Genomic DNA, 20,327 nt, shown 5'->3' with positions numbered 1-20,327 from the left:
CCAACGTCTATCTACCTAGAACCTACTGGGCCCACCGAGATTCATAGAATTATTATTGGCCTAAAAAATAAGGCAACTCTCGATTCAAAGATTGAGCCCTTGAAAATAGCCAGCACATGCCAAAATTTTTTAGGCGCCTTAGCAAAAGTAGTTAACACATCTTTTGTAGAGGGAGCTTTCCCTAAAGCTTTGAAAACGGCAAAAGTTACACATATACACAAAGGAGGTTGTAAACTCGACGTAGCGAATTATAGACCTATTTCGCTCCTGGGCTCGTTCTCAAAAATTTATGAAAAACTAATGCACAGACGCGTTTTAGAATTTCTCGACAAGAATAACTCTCTATTCGAGAATCAGTAAGGATTCCGACTAGGAAGATCATGTGAGCACGCACTTCTCAATGCTCAGAGCTCTATTCTGCATTCTCTAAATAAGAACCAAATAGCACTTTTATTACTTTTAGACTATAGCAAGGCATTTGACGTCCTAGATCACGCGACATTACTCAGGAAACTTGAGCATTACGGTATTTGTGGCATTGCGTTGAAATGGTTCGAGTCTTGATTCACGATGTCAATCCTTCGCATCTCGCCGATTTGTGGTTGCGAGAAGCATTATTGGATGCGCGCGCGCGACCCAGTAGTGCATCGCGCTACAAGTTCGAGTCATACCTTAGTGGTCGCAGTCAATTTGTTTCCCTAAACGGCTCCAATTCATCATTAGAATCTATGATATACGGTGTTCCACAAGGGAGCATATTAGGCCCCTGCTCGTTGTCATATATATCATTACCTGAGGACCCCAGGCTATTATGTTCATTAACATAAAGATTTGGCGGAATGACAGGCTGAGCGCGGCCCAGTAAATATATCAATGACTTACCAGGAATCAGTAACCTAGCTAAATTTATATTATACGCAGACGACGCCAACATTATTATCACCGGATCAAATGTACAAGACATTATATCCAAAGTAAACCACCTCACTGACGTGTTGATAAAATGGGTTAACTCGAACGGCCTAGCTCTTAATCTGAAGAAGACTTGCTATTAATATGGTATTTTCAAAAAGACGGGTAGATCTATCGTCTCTACAAGTAAGTATCGACAACTCTCCTATAGAACGCAAAACGGAGGCCAGGTTTTTAGGAGTTATCGTCGACGACAAACTAAAATGGGCCAGCCACATCCGAGCCGTCAAAACAAAAATGTCACGGTTTATAGGTATTATGTTCAAAATAAAACGCAAATTACCAATCAAAGCACGCTTACAGATCTTCCAAAGTTTTGTACAATCTCACTTAAATTTCTGTTCACTAGTTTGGGGCTTTGCTGCAAAAACCCATATTGAATCACTGTTCACTAAACAAAAGCAGGGAATACGAGCAGTTATGCCGGGTTACGTGAATTACTATTACAAGGACGGTAAGCTTCCGGATCATACTAAAACTACGTTTAAAGAGTACGAAATATTATCTGTACACGGGGTCATCATAAAAAATGCTCTGACTCTGATGCACAAGATAACTTACATGCCTGGCCTTCTGCCGTCGTCGATAAAAGACTTATTTCCTCCCGATATACCAAAGTTGAAAGTATGGCACGTCTTATGACGACAATATCGACTGGCCAACAACAAACAACGTACTCTCAACCAGATCTACGCGCTAGTGTTCTGTATAAAGGTCCTATATTAGCTATTACCGAGCACAACATTAGTCGCATAACTTGCCCATCTAGCATTTTCTCAATAAGCATATATAAGAAATCAGCGAAGCGTGTAATGATAGAACTACAAAGCTCAGGAAACGATGAAGAATGGCCACCTTTTCTGTTATACATAATTTACCCGGGCTACGTAAATCGACAAGATCAGGCACACAACAAATCAACTACCGAGAATAAACTAAGGAATAAATAAAACCAGACGGTTAGCACACTAGTCACTATCAACCATATGCCACTTTTTTCACTGCCCATTCACTGTCATATTAATAGCATCATATAGATAGCGCTAGCAGGTGCTGATAAGACATGGGCTCAGTTATTCTTTTTTGTTTTAACCTCAATCAAGAGCACTATACTGATACAGAGTACTATACCATCGACTCTGCACTGCCCACTAATCAGTAATCTGACACAAGTAGCTTATAAAACAGTGCGTGTGATCATCTGTCGTATCAAATCAAATCATTTGTCACTATGTTAATAAATCATGATATACAAGTTTTAATTTTTAAAGTTTCTGTTTTTGTTTTTAATGAAATTGAATAGACGTAATCAACATTTTCAATTTTCATATTCACGCATATTAAATAAAATTATATTGTTATGTATTATTTTATTTTGTAAACATTGGCCGGGTACCAAAAACCGGTCCCCAAACAAACAATGAACACTAGTATTCGATCATGAATTGCTTTAAAAATGATTTTGGACACGTTCCATTAAAAATAAGCAAGCTCTGTCACTACTATATTGGCCACGGTGGTGAAATTTCGGGAGTAGTGAAAGATAACAATCACTCTCGGTATATCCTATACCCTCTGGAGGATTATAAGTTAAATTGAATTAAAAAGATTAAAAAATTAAAAAGGCACCGGATAAATTGTTTACAAGATGAAACAGCTGATCAGAAAAGATTTTTGTATTTAATTTTTTCAAATATTATTTATTTATAGACTTCATTTTTGTAAAAAATAAAGATATGAAAAAAAAACCCCAAATACCATGATTTAATTTGGGGAAGGAGATTGGCGGTTTTTGGAAAAAATTCCCATATCTTCGTTCCTAAATCATTTAGGTCACCGGAATTATGTCGAACATAAATATGTCTCATAAGGTAGCTACTATTTAAGACGACAGTTATAAATACAAATTAGCGGTTCTTGGGCTATCAGTATCACGCCATATTTTAACATTTAAACATTCGGTATTTTTAACGGTCATAATATTAACCAGTAACCGCCATTATATTAACAAGTAAGGTTTAGGACTAGTCTGTATTAGCCAAAGTGATGTTAAAATGTGGCAGTTTTTTAGGCATCCCGCCATATTTTTAAGGATCAATAATTTTATGGTCATAATTTATCCCGTCATTATATTAGTATTAATGAGTAAGGTAATCAGGTTGGAATCAACTGCCGGGGGGGGGGGGGGGGGGGTCCTAGTGTAAAGTGGTTAAGTTCATATAAAATCTACTGCCTGGGGTGAATTACGCAGAAAATAAGATAGCAAGTCGTACTACTATAACGGGTGACCACTACAGCAAATCACTATACCTGCTAGCTAATGGACCATGTGAAAAATAAAAAAAATAAATTAACTGCGGTAACTGGATTTATATATGATATAGTTGATATTGTATAGTCGGAAAGGGTCAATTTCAACGTTGGAATTTGTTGTATTTGTGCTCAAGCCTCAAATTAATATGCTTCACTAACAGCAACACCGATTTAAGAATCAATTCAAGAATCGCACCCATCAGCCATCTCAATCTGTTAATTTAATCGATATTTTATGGCACTGTCACAGTCAAGATAAGACTGTTCCTGGCTACAGTCGAGTCCATCCTTCTATATGGCTCTGAAACATGGACTGTCAGCCAGACCCTCGCAAAACGTATTGATGGATGTTATACGAGAATGCTGAGGATGGCACTTAACATTGACTGGAAAGAGCGGCAGACTAACGCCAAGGTGTATGGACACCTCATCAGAGCATCTGATAAGATAGCTGCACGGAGGATGAGACTCGCAGGTCATTTAGCCAGACATGAAGAACGATTGAGTCATCAACTTCTCTTCTGGGAACCCCTTCAAGGACATCGTCGAAGGGGAAGACCACACCTCACATACATTGACATCCTTCGGAAGGACACAGGGCTTGACGACAGCAAGGAGAGTAACAAACTCATGCTGGATAGGCAGATTTGAAAAAAAAAACTATCTTTGTTCGGACGTTGAAGCCGCCCTAATCGAAGTTTATGGCACTTTTGTTTATTCATTGAAAATTAGTTGTAAAATTGTGTGAAACAGATATAAACGGTGTAGTGTTGATGATTCAATGTTCAAATGGTACCACCACAGATGGTACTACAAATCGTGTCAAATGAATGCCACTGATAACAATTTGGTGATGACTCTGATTCAGAGGGATGAACCAGTTTGGATTTTTATAGGACCATTTTTCCAGAATTCTAAATTTGACAAATGCTTACTGCTTGTCAGCTCTTCTTCGGATCGTGGGAATAGTCCAAGGGTTGTGATCACTATCAGGGACAAACAAAGAAGAGCTGATGACAGTTATTATTGGTCCAGCTGCAGTAGAACAAGTCGTTCTGAACAATCACGATTTCAATTGTAGTAATTATTATCATGTGCTGTAATCAGGTGCTATTATTTGAGTAACATGTTGATGTATCAAGCTTGCTTGTTGAGAGATACCCAATCAATACAGCTCGGGAATAACATACACAGTTACTAATTAGATACATTCCAAGTACCGATATTTTTCATTTCAAATAGACAAAAAAAGATAAAAGAGATAAAAACGAACCAATTTTTCCGTTACAAATAAAACAAATATTTTAATAAAACAAATATTTATTTTTACGGCACAATCAAACAATATCAATAATAAATAAATCAGGGGAGGTTTGAAGAGGTTTCAAGTGCCGAAGGCCACTGCTTATCTTTAGGATTTGAGAGTGACCTGTGCTTGAAACCCCCTCAACCATCCACTACGTCAATAAACTTATTATACAAATATAGAAAAATATAATTATCTGAGCTAAAATTGCTTATTGGTCTAGTTTGGTGACATAGGAGAGCCCAGTTGAGTTTTAGTTTAGGTTTATGTTTTAAATCATAGTTTGAAAGGTTAGCCATGTTTCATGGCAGAGAGAGATATCATGTGTGCAGAGCCGTACCGGATGTAGAATTTGAGATATAATATAGATTAGTTACCATATATTAGGGTCACCTCGATTTTGGAGGGATAGCAAGTGCTTTTTAAGGTTAGATTTAATAATACCTGACGAGGCTGATAAGTCTGAATTTTTGGAAGAACCCGGGATTATTATCCCATCTTCATTAGCATCACATATTTCGAATACATAGGGGATGAGATCATTCCAAATTTTCGTAGAGGTGTACAAAAAGTTCTGTTGGGAGATATCTAACCTCAGTAATGGGACAATCAGACGAAGTTTTTCATTTCTAGGACAGAACCTGAAAAGATCTTTAATCGACTGGGGGACATCAAATTTAAGAATTTTGAATAGTTCCATAAATGTATGGTACATGTGCAGATTCTCCAGGTATAATTTTCTGCTCAGTGAATAGCGGTTTAGTGTGTTCAAGATAGTAGTTCTTGCTAGCCATATGTTCGTTATAAGTTCTTGAACGTGCACAGGTTAAGTAGTATTCTTTATGATCAAAATTAGTAATGTTACCAAATAGCAGTCTTATACATCGTTTTTGAATTGCAAAGATTTTATTCAGCTTATGTTTAGGGAATTATGGTGTTTTCCGCACACTCCGCCACATTTTGTAATTTTTCTGCCCCATATTTCCGCAATAATCTACGCATTTTCCGACGTAATTTCGCCCATAATTTTGAAATTTTTCGCGTTAAGATTTTTGAGTGTAAAAAACCAAAATAAGTTAAAAGTCGGGCCCTTTTATGACCGTGACTCAGGCCCTTTTAGGACCGTGACTCCAGGCCCTTTCGGGACCGTGACCCAGGCCCTTTTGCGAACTCCATACATACGGCCACGTGACCCAGTTACCACGTGACCCAGAGCCCTTTCGCGGACCCTGACCAGGCCCTTTCGGGGACCGTGACCCAGGCCCTTTCGGGACCCTGACCCAGGCCCATTCGGGACCGTGACCACAGGCCCTTTTGGAACTCATACCTAGGCCACGTGACCCAGTTCACCACGTGACCCAGGCCCTTTCGGCGACCCTGACCCAGGCCCTTCGGGACCGTGACCAGGCCCTTTTGGAACTCATGCCTAGGCCACGTGACCCGGTTACCACGTGACCCAGGCCCTTTCGGGACCATGACCCAGGACATTTCGGGACCGTTACCCAGGCCCTTTCGGGACCGTGACCCAGGCCCTTTCGGGACCGTGACCCAGGCCCTTTCGGGACCGTGACCCAGGCCGTTATGGAACCCTCGTCGTTACCGTACTTCGATCATACCTGCAGCCCTTTTTATCGGGTAATGAGCTCTATTCGTTGTAGCGTTGGCTTCATAGTGGGCTTAATGGATCTTGGATCAAATGGTTTACAAGTACTGACGATTAATGCCAACAAGCGTGTCACATATTTGCGATCACGCATGGGATCTGATCGACTCTATCAAGAGGCGTCTTCAAATAACTGTCTCCTGATCTCTACCAGATCAAGTCACTGTTCTCAGATAACTGAATCTCAATATAGGTTCAATCATGGTCTTAGTAAAGAACTACACCCTCAGTAACACATAAACAGACCTATTTTTGATAAGAGCGGCGGTTATACGTTTAGAATTTCCAAAGTCCTTGAGAAAATGCAAAAGAAAACCGCACAATTCCCGCACAAATTTCGAAAAAATCGTCGCACATTTGCCGCATAATTGGTAAAAATTTATCGCACCTTACCGCATATTTTACCTTTATAGTCGGGTGCGGTACCGCATAATTTCGATTTTTTTACCGCACCTAATATGTGCCTCTGTTAGGGATCCCACCCCAGCAACTTATACAATAGCTAAGATGTGACATAAAAAGAGCATTGTATAGTTTCAAATATTCAGATTTGGGAATGAATTTGCAAATTCTCTTAATCGATACAATACTGGAGTTCAGCTTTAAAGATAAATGATTAAGATGTGGTTCCCAACATAGCTGTGCGTCTATTATCACCCCAAGAAACTTTGTACATTCAACTTTTTCTAGCTTTTTGCCATCTATTGAAATCGTTAGATTCCTGTTGGTGTTAAAGGGCCGTGTTCTGGCACAGGTCTGTGTTGCTCTTGACAAACCTGGCTGAAAATGCATATAACAACTTTTCCCTGCATTTATATGTAACTTATTAGACTCCATATAGTTACTGACTTGTTTCATTACATGATTAGCTTAAGCTATCCATGGCTACTGCATACTGATTGAGTGATGTGTTGGCTGAAGTTTGGCTGAATTCGTCCTGTTTGGCTGAATTCGTCCTGTTTGCTGATGATACAAATATTTTTGTGATAGGTCGTTCAGCACAGGAAGCTTTTGAAAAATTTTTCAAAAGCTTCCTGTGCTGAACGACCTATCACAAAAATATTTGTATCATCAGCAAACAGGACGAATTCAGCCAAACTTCAGCCAACACATCACTCAATCAGTATGCAGTAGCCATGGATACTCGAAAATCAACATTCCGATAAGGACCAGCCATGGTTCATGAACTCATGCCTATATATCCACCAGCGTGCGCTTTTCCGCATAGCGGGCTCTCACCAGCCCGCTGTCAAAGGGCCCGATATCTCTACAGCCCGCAAATGATATAGCCCGCTAACAAGTTACATTTAATTTGACCAGTAGCAATATAGCCCGGAGTTCTCTAAAATATTTTCATAGCACGGAGATATATATATTTTATTTTTGTGTCCGGTAGGGCTGCTCATGCAGCTCGTGAGCAGATGACATGATACATTGATTTATATCAAAGTTATTATAACACACTACATAATACACATCAGCACTATAACAATCCCTCTATTATTGATATTCATCGTCACTGGCATTACATTCATTATTCGCACGGCCCAGGAATGCAGTGCCAGTATGGATCTCTTATCTCCAGCCCCTATATACGACACAGCCCTTTATGATTGGCTTACATTGAACAAGTGACGTGTTACCATGGTTACATATATATATCACCGGAGACTCGCGGGCGGAACAAAATATTGCACGCGCACGCGCGTGCAATATTTCACATGTCCCCGAGGGCGCTAGCCCGAGGATGACATATTTTCGTATAGCACGGAGGGCCCATCGGGCCCGAGTGCTATACGATTTTTCCGCCCGCAGGTCGAGGTGATGTGGATTATATCCACCAGCGGGCGTTTTACAGTTAATATATAATCTTATAAATATAAATAAACAATGGAGCTTGTATAAAAGTCAACTCTAGAAAAGGTCGCCACTAATTGTTGTAACCATGGTAACACGTCACTTGTTCAATTTAAGCCAATCATAAAGGGCTGTGTCGTATATAGGGGCTGGAGATAAGAGATCCATACTGGCACTGCATTCCTGGGCCGTGCGAATAATGAATGTAATGTCAGTGACGATGAATATCAATAATAGAGGGATTATTATAGTGCTGATGTGTATTATGTAGTGTGTTATAATAACTTTGATATAAATCAATGTATCATGTCATCTGCTCACGAGCTGCATGAGCAGCCCTACCGGACACAAAAATAAAATATATATATATATCTCCGTGCTGTGAAAATATTTTAGAGAACTCCGGGCTATATTGCTACTGGTCAAATTAAATGTAACTTGTTAGCGGGCTATATCATTTGCGGGCTGTAGAGATATCGGGCCCTTTGACAGTGGGCTGGTGAGAGCCCGCTATGCGAAAAAGCGCACGCTGGTGGATATAGTAGTGGATGACCTTGCTGTAGGGCAAGTTAAACAAGGATCTGAAACTACTAGGTTCCGTACAGACTCAACTCTGCACCCGTGTCAATATGTTCATTATATGCAAGCCTCTTGATTTATAATCACCGAGTCTAGTAAATGTTTAAGAGAGTTCTCTGGCAGTTACGAAACTCGAGAGACTGTGGGATACTGAAGGGAAAGGAAGCAGTTCTAACGAGCTCTTCTCAAACACAAGGATATAACTTGTGAACTCGGCTAGTATATATGAAACATTTGTCATGGAGTTGTAGAGGGAGTTATGTGCCTCGCCGGGCTAAAGTAGTGGATGACCTTGCTGTACGGCAAGTTAAGCAAGGATCTGAAACTACTAGGTTCCGTACAGACTCAACTCTGCACCCGTGTCAATATGTTCATTATATGCAAGCCTCTTGATTTATATACTTGATACTATAGAAATAATGTATTTCACTACTACAGAGAAAGAGAGAGAGAGAGAGTTAATTACGCCGACATACGGTTTGGAATCTAATATTTGATACTTTAATGATTTGAGTGAACGATACGACCGACACACCCTCAGATTCAATTAAACGCAGTACCACGTACACTTCATCTCTCTCCACATTACAAGAAATGGTCAAGCGCGGCTCTACACCCACACGTGCAAGTTTTTATCCATTTCAGTTATCACGCATATGAGCTGTTCAGTTATCACGCATATAATGTTAATGCTGACTGGCGATGTAATGTCTGCGTACTCCATAACTAGGGAGGGGCACATGTTATTCCATTCTTTGTGGCTCTATCGGTGTGATGTCCAGAGACCCGTACTGACCGATGCATATGAGGGGGTTATACTTAGAGTTGCGGTCGCACTTGTCTAGCGCTTGTCTATTCTTACTTGTTCTTGTACAGGTTGAGTTTTATCTGAGACATCTTGTATGAGCTCAAAGCTTTTTTATCATTTGGCTTTACGATTATGATATCAGATCGATTTTTTAGTTAATTACAGTAGTATTGTTAAAGTATAAACATAACAAGTATTACAATATTATACAGCGATAGAGCAGAAAACCAAAACTTAAGCGTAACAAACTATTCCAGAAGTAAATTATTCGATTTAATTTTGTTTGAAAACTCCTTTGACATTATGTCTCGCCATTCCCTATCATTTAATGTCAGCTAGAGTGCTTCAAACTCTATACGCTTTAATAAAAATGATATCGTCACAATAGATCACTGCTAATAGTAATTCTTGGGCATGCGTGAAGTGCTTTAATCTAAATAATTCGGTAGAGTGTCATTATAATGAATGATGGTGATTTCAAACTCAAAACCGGTTTTTACTTCGTGTCCACTATTTGGGTAGTGTGTTTAATATCATTAACTGCAGATGTCAGTGTAATGGCTGTGTTTTATAATGATAAACAGCACGTTACTCGTAACTCGTTAGATAATGTTGAGTGTTCAGTGTAAGGTACAATGAAAATGAACCCATTATCAATTGCTCCCACACAGCCGTACCTATAACATCAGAATTTATAAATTTGCTTTACTTTTGTTCATTGAGATTAAACGGTCAGCTGCATGGTCAGTTTTGATATTATTAGGACGTGATCAACGTGTAATTAACCTATATAACGGGGGCTTAATTACAGATGTGTACTCTGAAATATCATGTTAGAATAACCATTTTGAGTTCGAAATTCGAGATTTGATCTTGATATCTCAATATACTAATATAAGTTGCCGTGCATAATCATTGACGTTGATGAGTATGATTCTATCTGATTTACTCTTGAAATTCGACTGATAAACGTGAAATCAGGTTTATCACTATCTAATGATGAACGATTACCGTGTTCAATTTTGCAATTCATTTCTGTCGCAACTATACTCAATTAATCATATCTTCACTTCTGCTAATACTAGAAAATTCTCTAAAACAGAACTTACGATTAAATGGTTTGGAGACATTTTGTAGTGCAACAACCTGTCTAAAACATGTCGGTCATGGTTCAGCTACCAACTGTCACTGGGTTGACTCCTTGTTGGCATGATAAGATACAGAATTAATATCAGTACGATAAGCTTACTGCTTATCATTTCTTAAAATGGGCTTTTCGAATTTGGAATAAAGGGATTAGGATTTTTATCTTGTACCCGAGACGATAAAACTTTTAATATCAAGATGATTTCCGGCATGAAATCATTATTTTACCATTTGTTTGGAGTTGGTCATAAAATAGTCTAATGTAAGTCTTATAACACGACCTTTCCTTGCTTGATAGAACTAGAAGATAACAAAGGTTCGCTTGGTGCTTGCTGATAAACGAACCATTTAAGATCAGAACATTTGCTATATCGTCGTATTTTTCATAAATATCCGGAATTCATCAGCGCTATGTGGCTCACAAAACTGAAAGCTCATTTTAACATAATTTTACACCATCCGTGGCTATGAAGTATGAAGTAGAAACCATAAGATTCGGATAAAAATAGCACCAAACTTGCTTTTAAGGTCAAATCCATTATCTGTGGTGGAAATGATAATGGTGGAAATGATAATGTCGATTAATTGGTCTTCTTCTGACCAATTTGCCATATTTAATCAGAATGTTTATATCCTTCTTTCTTGTTTTCTTGCTGCCTTATGTTCGTCTGATTTCGCACTCTCGTTCATTTATCTTCGATTAATTGATTTCTTATAGAAGCTCACCCCAAACCGTGCGATCGCTTTTATTTTCATTTACCTTACTCGGGATTATTACGACGGGTTTATTAACGACCGGTTAAAATATGGTTCGGAAAAAATATGGCGAAATTGCTCAAAACCCACCACATTTTCCCGGTCGCCATTTTACCGGTGTCCAACTTTTCAATTTTAGATTCAAAAATTTTGTCTCAGATGTAAATTTCCTTATTAGAGATAAGCAGGTTCAGAAATTTTCGCATTGCTAAAACTTGTGAAACAAGTCGAATTATCAATAATTGTTGAAAGTAGACTCTAGCAAATTCGTTGTTTTGAATTAGCATTACATGTTTACGTGTATCAAATAACCATTATGACTCAATTTGTAGAAAATCTTCGAAAGAATGCATCGTTCACATTGTTTAGAATTATGAATAAATGACTGATGAAACTGATTCATGTTATTGACCGTTTTAATTAATTCGAGTTTTAATTTAACTGTTACTTTTACTTTGGGTCCTATTTCATTATGTAGAGATAGTCAATACCTAAGAAATTAAAAATTGGCCTATTTAAATCAACTTTGACAATAAGGATAAATGACAAGAATTGGGCAAAAAGGTGAATTTTTTGCAATTTTAGCCAAATGAAGTCGAAAAACCTACAACAAGTGTCCCAATAGTCTTCTTTAGTGAATATAAGACAACCATTAAAATATGAGCACCCATACCCCTTGGGAACCCTAAAAGGTGAGTCGGCGGGTTTATTAACGACCGGTGAAAATGTGGTTCGGGAAAAATATGGCGAAATTACCCTAAACCCGCCACTTTATCCCGGTCATAATAATCCCGAGTAAGGTAACTGATGTTTCAGTCTGTAATCGAATCACTAAAAGACGTTATTTCCATTGCTTACGGCGCCTGCTACGTAACGTAACAAGAAAGTATCAATCTAGTAATGTAACATCTTATAAGCTCCAAAAATTGACGCATTTATAAAGTTTGACATAATCCTTGGAGCCGCGGCTTGCAATATACATATCAAGCTACCACATATTTGAGAAGATGACTGCACTTCGCATCGACCTTCGAGTTTTAGACCCTGGAGCCATGATTTTAGATCAATTGAAGCCTGTTGAGCCTTTAAACGGAATTCTGTAACCTGTGACTTTTGTCACACGATGACTAGCTTGTCAGGCAGTGGAGGATTCTTGTCCACCTTCATGATTTAGATGTGTCCTGTGAAATGTCACAATGGCAGAGCGTATTCGCCGTTACGATGACAAGCAAAGTTTAGTTATCCGGTACTTTGCCTGGATCCGACTTGGAATTGGTCCAATAACCATTCCGAACCCGGGGTCACGTTACTAGAACTATCCAATCCCAGGGCAGTATTCAAGCACCATGGCCCAATTTCACCAATGATAAAGCAGGGCAATGTGCCCTGGGAAGCGTGAGTGTTCTGCACGTTAAGACTGCCTTGTGAGGTACCGAATAATACCGAAGTACAGAATCTCTCACAGGACCTCACGTGACGCAGGTATACTGCACGTGACTTGCGAGGCGCGCTCTCATTGGCGCACCGACTGTCACGTGGTTTAGCGAGGGATCGCAGATTGGCTGCTTGGCATGCAAGGAGCAAGTTTCGGTTAGCACAGCTAGCATGTTTATGTGGTGAAGTCACGTGACACATCATGTGTTTATCTATGTGATGTTCTCAACTGGAGAGGTGTTGGTATCATTTCACGGATCATACGCTTCGTGATCGTTGCTAAATCGCAACTCTTGCTTGAGTTTCGAGATCAAGTCATCATCATGGTCACGGTTATACAAGCTGTTACGCCTTGAATATGTCATGATTTTTTTAAATTGTGTGCCGTTATTTCAACTTTATTTGATAAAATCCGGCAAATATTTTCTGTGTTAAAGTTAAACCCACCATGCACCAAGCCAGTATGGCTGACTGCAAGTGCAGGGCCTTTCTGTTCCACCAGGGCGAGGGACTTGAGCTCCTAATAAATTTGGGCGACGTTGATTAAAGCTGCTTCGTAGACAGTAGTTTCAAAGCAAACCAGCTCGAGCTTGAGAATTGGGTGTGTCTGAAACTCGGTTGAGTAGCTCTACTGAGTTGATGTAATGTTGTGACATAAGACCTTTACTGTTCCACCCCGCTTCATACTTGGCTGTGCTCGCTCAGCCCGCAATTGTGGTTCTTAGTTATTCCAGTTGGTTGTCTCACGTCGTGTCTTTGATCTCGCTCCAGTTCCCTGCCACACTGTCCTTGTTCCTAATTGCTGTGTCAGGAAATTGGGAATATTGGGACTTGTAAATCTGGAATAGTTATAGCCGAGGCTGCAGTGTATCGCTTCAATTATTTTGACCAGTCGTTCACCGCGTCTGTCGACTTTTTAAAGATATGATTACTGTCGTGCGAAACCATTATTATCATGATATTATTCCGCTTATTTGTTGCTGTAATATTCATCGTTTTTGATTATCTGAAATCGTGTTGCCCGTTTGTAATCAGCTGCTTGCGTACTGATTTAATCGTTTATCATTCCAAAACGAACATTTCTTGTAACGAACATTACTAACTGTAATTTTACCGCAAATACGCGAGTCGATTTAACAGAAGCTAACCCAAATTAACTTTCCAAGGATTCAAATGGAAACACTTCAGCCCCTCCAATTGCCCTCTTTCCAGTACACTAAACTCATCAAGTACAAAGATACTCTAGGATGTACCACAGATGCGGAATTTATCGGACTCCTTACCCAAACATTCCTCTGCACTCTGGCTCAACCACTCTCCATTTCTAGCAAAGAGGTTTGTAATCGAATACTTCTTTCGCTTTCTGTTCCAATTTTTCCTGTTTGATTTATACGTTCAATATAATTCCGGTTTTGACTCACGTGGAATTAGAAAATTAAGTTAGAAAAGTTGTTGTCACGTGAAAATTCTAAGTCAAAATAATTCGTACAAGTCTGACTGCAGTCTGGGCATTACAAGACGTGATAATTTATTTTCTTATGAATTACGTATGTTTTCATGATTATTCACGAGCGGCAAAAAAATTATTAACAGCATATGTTTGTCTTGATTGACTCACAGCTTCAGGCGGGATTACTGGCACATGGCATGTCAGAAAATGTTCTAATTTATTTTTAAAACCGTTGAAATCGAATGTTTTCAGACGACAACTTTTCGGAAACTAAGTTAAATTAAAAGTAAAAAGCTTTGTTTGACTCGTAAATATTATCTGTCTTGGTAATATTGGTAAAATTATTGATATATATAATATATGTGATTGCGACGTTTAAAGGGCATGTTTTTATTCTTTTTGAAAATACGTTTTGAGTCATGAGTCTCGAGTTCAAATGAGTCAACAGTTCAGTTTCCGGCCTGCCGTCGGTGGTTCAAATTCTACTCTAATAATCCTGATTTATAAATTACGACCATGATTGTGTTATCATATCAATAATCTTGGCACTGCGCTAAAATCAGTACTTGGTAATTTTGTAATCAGCTCAGCTATCGGCTATCTTATCAGCATTATCTTGAACTTCTCACTATTTCTACTAATCTGCGTCCAATGCCGAATATCTCGATGCCACCGTTTATAATATCACAGGGAGGTTGTAGGCAATACATCTTCGTGGGGGTCCATTTGTTGGGTTTTGTCGGTACACCTCCATCCAGGTTATAAGATAGGTCCCTCTCGTTGGTTCTTTTCCGACACGTTACCTATGTGCTGCACTCTGATTGGTTAAAACCCTCGTACTTGAGAAAGTCTCATTAATCCCAAGATCCGATTCTACCTCCTGGGCGGATGGGTATGTGATAGAAGTCTCTACTCAAATCACGCCACCTAGCCCTTGCTAAAACGGCGTAAATGAAAGGCTTATTGTAATAAATTCTGTCGAATTTGTCGAATATAATTTATAACTAAACCAGCTCGACATGATCGATTAATTCAGATCTTGCTACTTGCTAGTACTCGGTAATCTGAATACAAAGTAAAAGTTACGTCCAGTGCTGTTTCAAAGAGTACATCAATTATCAGACTCGATATTTAGCACGACATGTAAGTGACCGCAGTGCAAGTCTGGGACTAACCAATCCCCTCCCTGAGTCCCAGATCATTGTTCCAATCTAATCAGATACCTCCAGAACCCCATATTTCCTCTCAAACCTTTGAAGATTACTCGTATGAACTGCTTGTTTGAAGTACCGACGCGTCAATACACTCAAAGAGCCTGGGTTCGTGGAAAGTTGACGTTGAGTTGCCGAGCTGAGCTTTTGCTCCCACACCCATGACACGCCGGAGTGGCCCACAACTTGAGGGATCTCCAGCTTGCTAACCAATCCCTGCCCTTCCCTGGCTCGCTCCACCACTCACAGGGCTGACAAGAAGTCACGTGGACGTGAAAACAGCTGAAGGGAGTGGGAGTGAACCGTTTAGATTTATGGGGACCAAGGTAAATAGGGGTTTTGTCTCTTCACATTGTAAACACGTCACGGACCCTACATTTAGTTCCAGTTCCTTAGTGTGCAGGGTTCGTCAAGCACGATAAGCATCCGCACCAACGATTTAAATGACATGTATGGCTGCACTCTCCTTGATTGGAATCCGATTATCTGAACCGTTATTCAATGAGATCCGGCCTCAAACTCTCAAACCACGAGAAGTACCTGGAGTTTGGGACATGTACATGATTGGCTTATTATTAGGTACCATATAATGTGCTATCTGAATTAACAAGCAATTTAGAAATTGTTAACCGATCTTTCTAAATTCTTTAAGTTCACGGGTTATGGCCGACATAACATTGTTTATCGATACTGTTCTCACGTTTAAACTCTAAAAGGGTATAGTAAAAACTTAGGCAATAAGATTAACAACAATTACAGTTCCAGCTAGCTAAGAGATACATTTTGATATTATCATAAATTAACATTCAATTATTTCAGGTAGATTTACTACTGAGCCAAGGTCAAAGCGAACCAAAGATACGAAACATCATGATGGCCCTTCTAATCCAGTTTCTTTCCAACAACAGTGTTAAAGACTTGCCACAGAACAAGCAACAGTCCATATTGAGAAGTCAATCCCCTCTGTTGGAAAACAACCAGTTTCCTCAAACCAACCTCCTCAACACCCAGACATCCCTCCTTCACTCGAGGTCTCCGCTGATCCCTAACTCCGCCCCAATCCCAGCTAACATGTTCTCTAAATCAGCTCTACACCGACCATCTCCGCTCATCAGCAGCTCGAAACCTGCTTTCCCTAACTCAGTTCCTGGTCTGAACGCTAACCAGAACGGTTTCCTCTCCACCTCCGGATCACTCCTCTCCAACACAGGATCCCTGGTCAGGAGCCACGAGTCTCTCCTCTCAACTCCTCCCTCAACCCTCACCACCTCAACTCCCTGGCTCTCAAACTCCACACCTCTCTCTAGCTCGCTCCCCTCGGAGTCAGTCCCTGCAGGAACTCCTGTCATTTCCCTGAGCAGTATCCTCAGCACACCCCCCATTAGGTCCCCAGATGGTAAGAGTATCTTCATCCCGGTTGACAGCAGTATGTTACAAGGCTGCGTCTCTCTAGCTTCTCCTTCTACTACTCCTGTAATTTCTCCTGCTTCTACTCCTAAGAAAGATAACCTCGCTAGGAAACTCTATCTGAATGAAATCTCTCCCATCGTAACTCTTTTAGACGATTCCAAGTCACGACTGGATCTGGCAGCCGTTACAAGCTCTCCTATGATGACACCACCTGAAGATTTTAACAAAAGAACAGTTGAGGCAGAAGAAATGGCGAATGATAACCTTGTACAAGGACCGACTACGAATGTCTCATTTGAAGAATTGGAGACTGCCTCCACAGAGAATGGTGTCTCAAGTCCTATTTCCTCCGCTGAACGCGATTCCCCTGTCAACTCTTTACCTGATACGAATGGCGTGGACCTCAACGAAGTCCTGAAGGTAATACTTTTTAGCTCGATTATATGTAGAGAACTTTCTTTTTTAAATTAATGAACAATTTTCTTCTTTTTTATTGTTCTGTATTGATCCTGTAGAAATTGAACAATCTTCTAATTTGCTTTATTCTAGATCAAACTCGATTTAATGCACTTGATGAAACAGATTATATTTGACCAATATTTCACACTGAGCTTTTAACGTTTTACACCACAAGAAAGTAAAAACAAAACACTCTCAGGCGCTGAGCTCAGAAGAAGGATCCACCGGTTCACAGGACGAGGTGGTCAGCAAACTCGTGACGATAATCAACGACCTGGTCGAGAACACGGACATCACCATGGGTGATATAGTGGAAATGATGAAGAGCAGTGTGAACAGCACTCAGGATCAAAACAGCTCCGGCCTGGCTACCTGCCAAAGTGAGGCGCCTCAATTGATGACGTCATCACAGAGTCAGGTGACGTCATCGATCTGTCAAGGAGTCGATCAGAAGATGCCTGGTATTCTGCTGCCAGCCAACTGGGTTCAGTTCAACCTGAATAATGTTGCTGCTCCTCATACTAATGTAAGTATTTGTGCTCGTTCAGTTTTCAAGAAAATTCTATGTTAAAATTCTGTCTGTAGCTGCATGAAAAACATATGTAAACAAGGAAAATTATAATTATAATTTTCGCAAAAATCTTTCTCCAAACATTACATTCCTTAACATGAACATTTCAGCTGAAATTCCCGACCGTGGGCCGCCCATCCTCCTCTCCTTACCACCCTTACAAACGATCCCAACAAAGCCCCCTGAACACCGGACACAGTCCAATGTCGGACGGTCTAACACCGGGTGACAAGAAAAGTAACGTCTGCAGCACCTGTAACACCAGCTTCTCCCAATTCAGTTCCCTTCTCAGACACATCCGACAGGTTAATAGCAAAAAACATCGGCCGAGCTGTTAATCTAGATTCTAGAACCGTGAATATTATTTCCGAAATTAACGATTCTTGCGCACTTTTAAACATAAACCGCATTAGTTTGGAAAAGCTGGCTGGCTATCTTTGAATAGAACCTCTGAGTGCATGCGATCTAACCTCTTCAAAGGACAGTGAGTTTTTAATAAAACCACTTCACAAAACATCAGTTCAATATGCCGATCATTTAAACCTACATTCTCACAGGTACATCAAAAGATCAAAGACAAGCCGTGCAGCATCTGTGGAGAACGCTTTGCCCGTAGCCAGGTGGGTGTTTACGACTTTAATCGTGTTAAACCGGACCTGCACGTGTTGTCCTGCCCACTATTCGTGCTGGTAGTCACCTGTCGACCCCGCCACCATGCAGTGCCCAACCGTGCTGCTGTTTATTCCCATGGTGATAGAGCGTTGACCTAAAGTGTATCAGTAACTGACGAACTTGTACCGAATCACGGGACCGAGTTCTAGGCAAGCATCGCACTCGGACCAGCCCGGTCACGTGCCACAATTCCCGCCATGTGATTGGTAGTGAGACATAATACGGGACGCTGATTGGTCAACCGAGAGTCACTGGGGAGAGTCCAGTTGCTCATGCTTGCTTGTCTGGTACTGGCCCACGAGGGGAGCTTTTTGATTAGACCATGTTTGTCACGTGCACGTTTTTTCGCTGATCTCATTGGACGTCGAAATTTCGTTTGTTGGTACATGACTTAATATTGCGTGCTGTGTATGCCGGCACGTCAATATACTCGAGAACAATGGCATTACGAGAGCTGTAGAGAAAACGCCCTCGTCAACAACCTAAGATCTGTCTGTCAAGCAAAAGTTGCGAACCACAAAACAGAAACCGAACCGCCGACTATAGATTTGAGACAAGCTGACATGCGTTCTAGCATGCGGCCATTTTGAAGTAAAAAGTTGAAAACCATATTAAATTCACGGCAGGTTGCGCACGTCTCATTATTTATTGTGCCAGATGGCACTCTAATTTTATGAGAAAATCAGTGACAATCATTTCGTCGGCTAAATACCGTGAGATGCATCAGTTTAACTTTGATGTTGATCAAGTAAAATTAACTTTCTGAGACCGTCACCGAGTGAGACGGTGAGGGAAAAAATGATTGTGAGAAATTTTTCTGATTTTAGAGGACACCAAATTGAGCTAAAGTTTTCGTGCACTGCATCGTCTTTGGTCTCTGCCGCACCTTGATTACCATCATGTACCATATCTAGCTGACATTTAAAAAATTATTATTTTGCTTTAAAAGTACCAATTTTATAAGTCATCTCGAATCTCGATGCCCACATTTAATAAGTTTAAAAAGTAGGACCAGACATTTATATTTGATATATTTTAAACATTACAGAGCCCTTCTAGTTCTAACCCCTCTTAATTTCAGTATCTTCCGAACCACATTTGGAGAACTCACTACAACCGAGCAGTAACGAACGTGAAGTGTTTCTTCTGTCCGGAGATTCTGAATACTAAGGAGGGAATCCAGCAGCACCTTTGGTTGAACCACGTGAAGGCTCGTCGATGAAGAGTTACTCTGGTAACTGACTGGAAACTGACTGGTCCAGTTTGACGAAATCATGCAGTAAATTTGACGATTAATCGGGTGACAGACTTTGTGAACTGCACACAAATACACTGATACGAGGCAGAGCCTCAGAACCCTAAAATGGAGTATAGAACAGAGTTGCTGAGCATTTGAAGGACGGAAACTGTAAACGAAGACAATTGTTTGGAAGGTTATAGAATTGCTGCTCTTCTTTATTTCTTTTGTCAGATTCATAGTTTTGTACCAATAGTAGCGATATTGTGTGATTTTATATTAATTTATACGTATATGGTGTTGTTTATAATAACTTGTTTGATAATCACAGGATAGTCAGACATGTATTTGTTAAACGAGTATTTCAATGCTTCTTTAAATTACGAATGAAATAATTACCAGCTGAGACATGTAAATCATATCATTGTAAAAGCACCACCACAGTATTATATAGAGAAACAAGTACGGGATGTTCGATAATAT

General features: G+C 40.1%; 1 protein-coding gene across 2 annotated transcripts; it reads left to right on the top strand.

Moving 5' to 3' along the window:
- The first annotated feature begins 13,946 nt into the window (after window positions 1-13,946).
- On the top strand, window positions 13,947-20,198 carry LOC134813579 (uncharacterized). 2 transcript variants are annotated; one of them, XM_063821419.1, is made up of 6 exons: window positions 13,947-14,169; window positions 16,315-17,325; window positions 17,564-17,890; window positions 18,046-18,240; window positions 18,493-18,555; window positions 19,689-20,198. In XM_063821419.1, exons 1-6 carry the CDS (start codon window positions 14,008-14,010, stop codon window positions 19,827-19,829), a joined length of 1,899 nt encoding a protein of 632 aa, XP_063677489.1. In that variant the 5' UTR covers window positions 13,947-14,007; the 3' UTR covers window positions 19,830-20,198. The 2 variants fall into 2 exon arrangements, with proteins under 2 accessions (XP_063677489.1, XP_063677490.1); XM_063821420.1 differs by lacking the exon at window positions 13,947-14,169 and adding an exon at window positions 14,929-15,821 and having other exon boundaries at window positions 19,689-20,197.
- Window positions 20,199-20,327: the final 129 nt, after the last annotated feature.

Source organism: Bolinopsis microptera, chromosome 3 (genome assembly GCF_026151205.1).
Source record: "Bolinopsis microptera isolate Bmic1 chromosome 3, MBARI_Bmic_1.0, whole genome shotgun sequence".
In the NCBI taxonomy this organism is placed as follows: Eukaryota; Metazoa; Ctenophora; class Tentaculata; order Lobata; family Bolinopsidae; genus Bolinopsis; species Bolinopsis microptera.
Note: the sequence above shows the minus strand (reverse complement) of the source record. Positions and strands in the feature narration are given on the sequence as shown.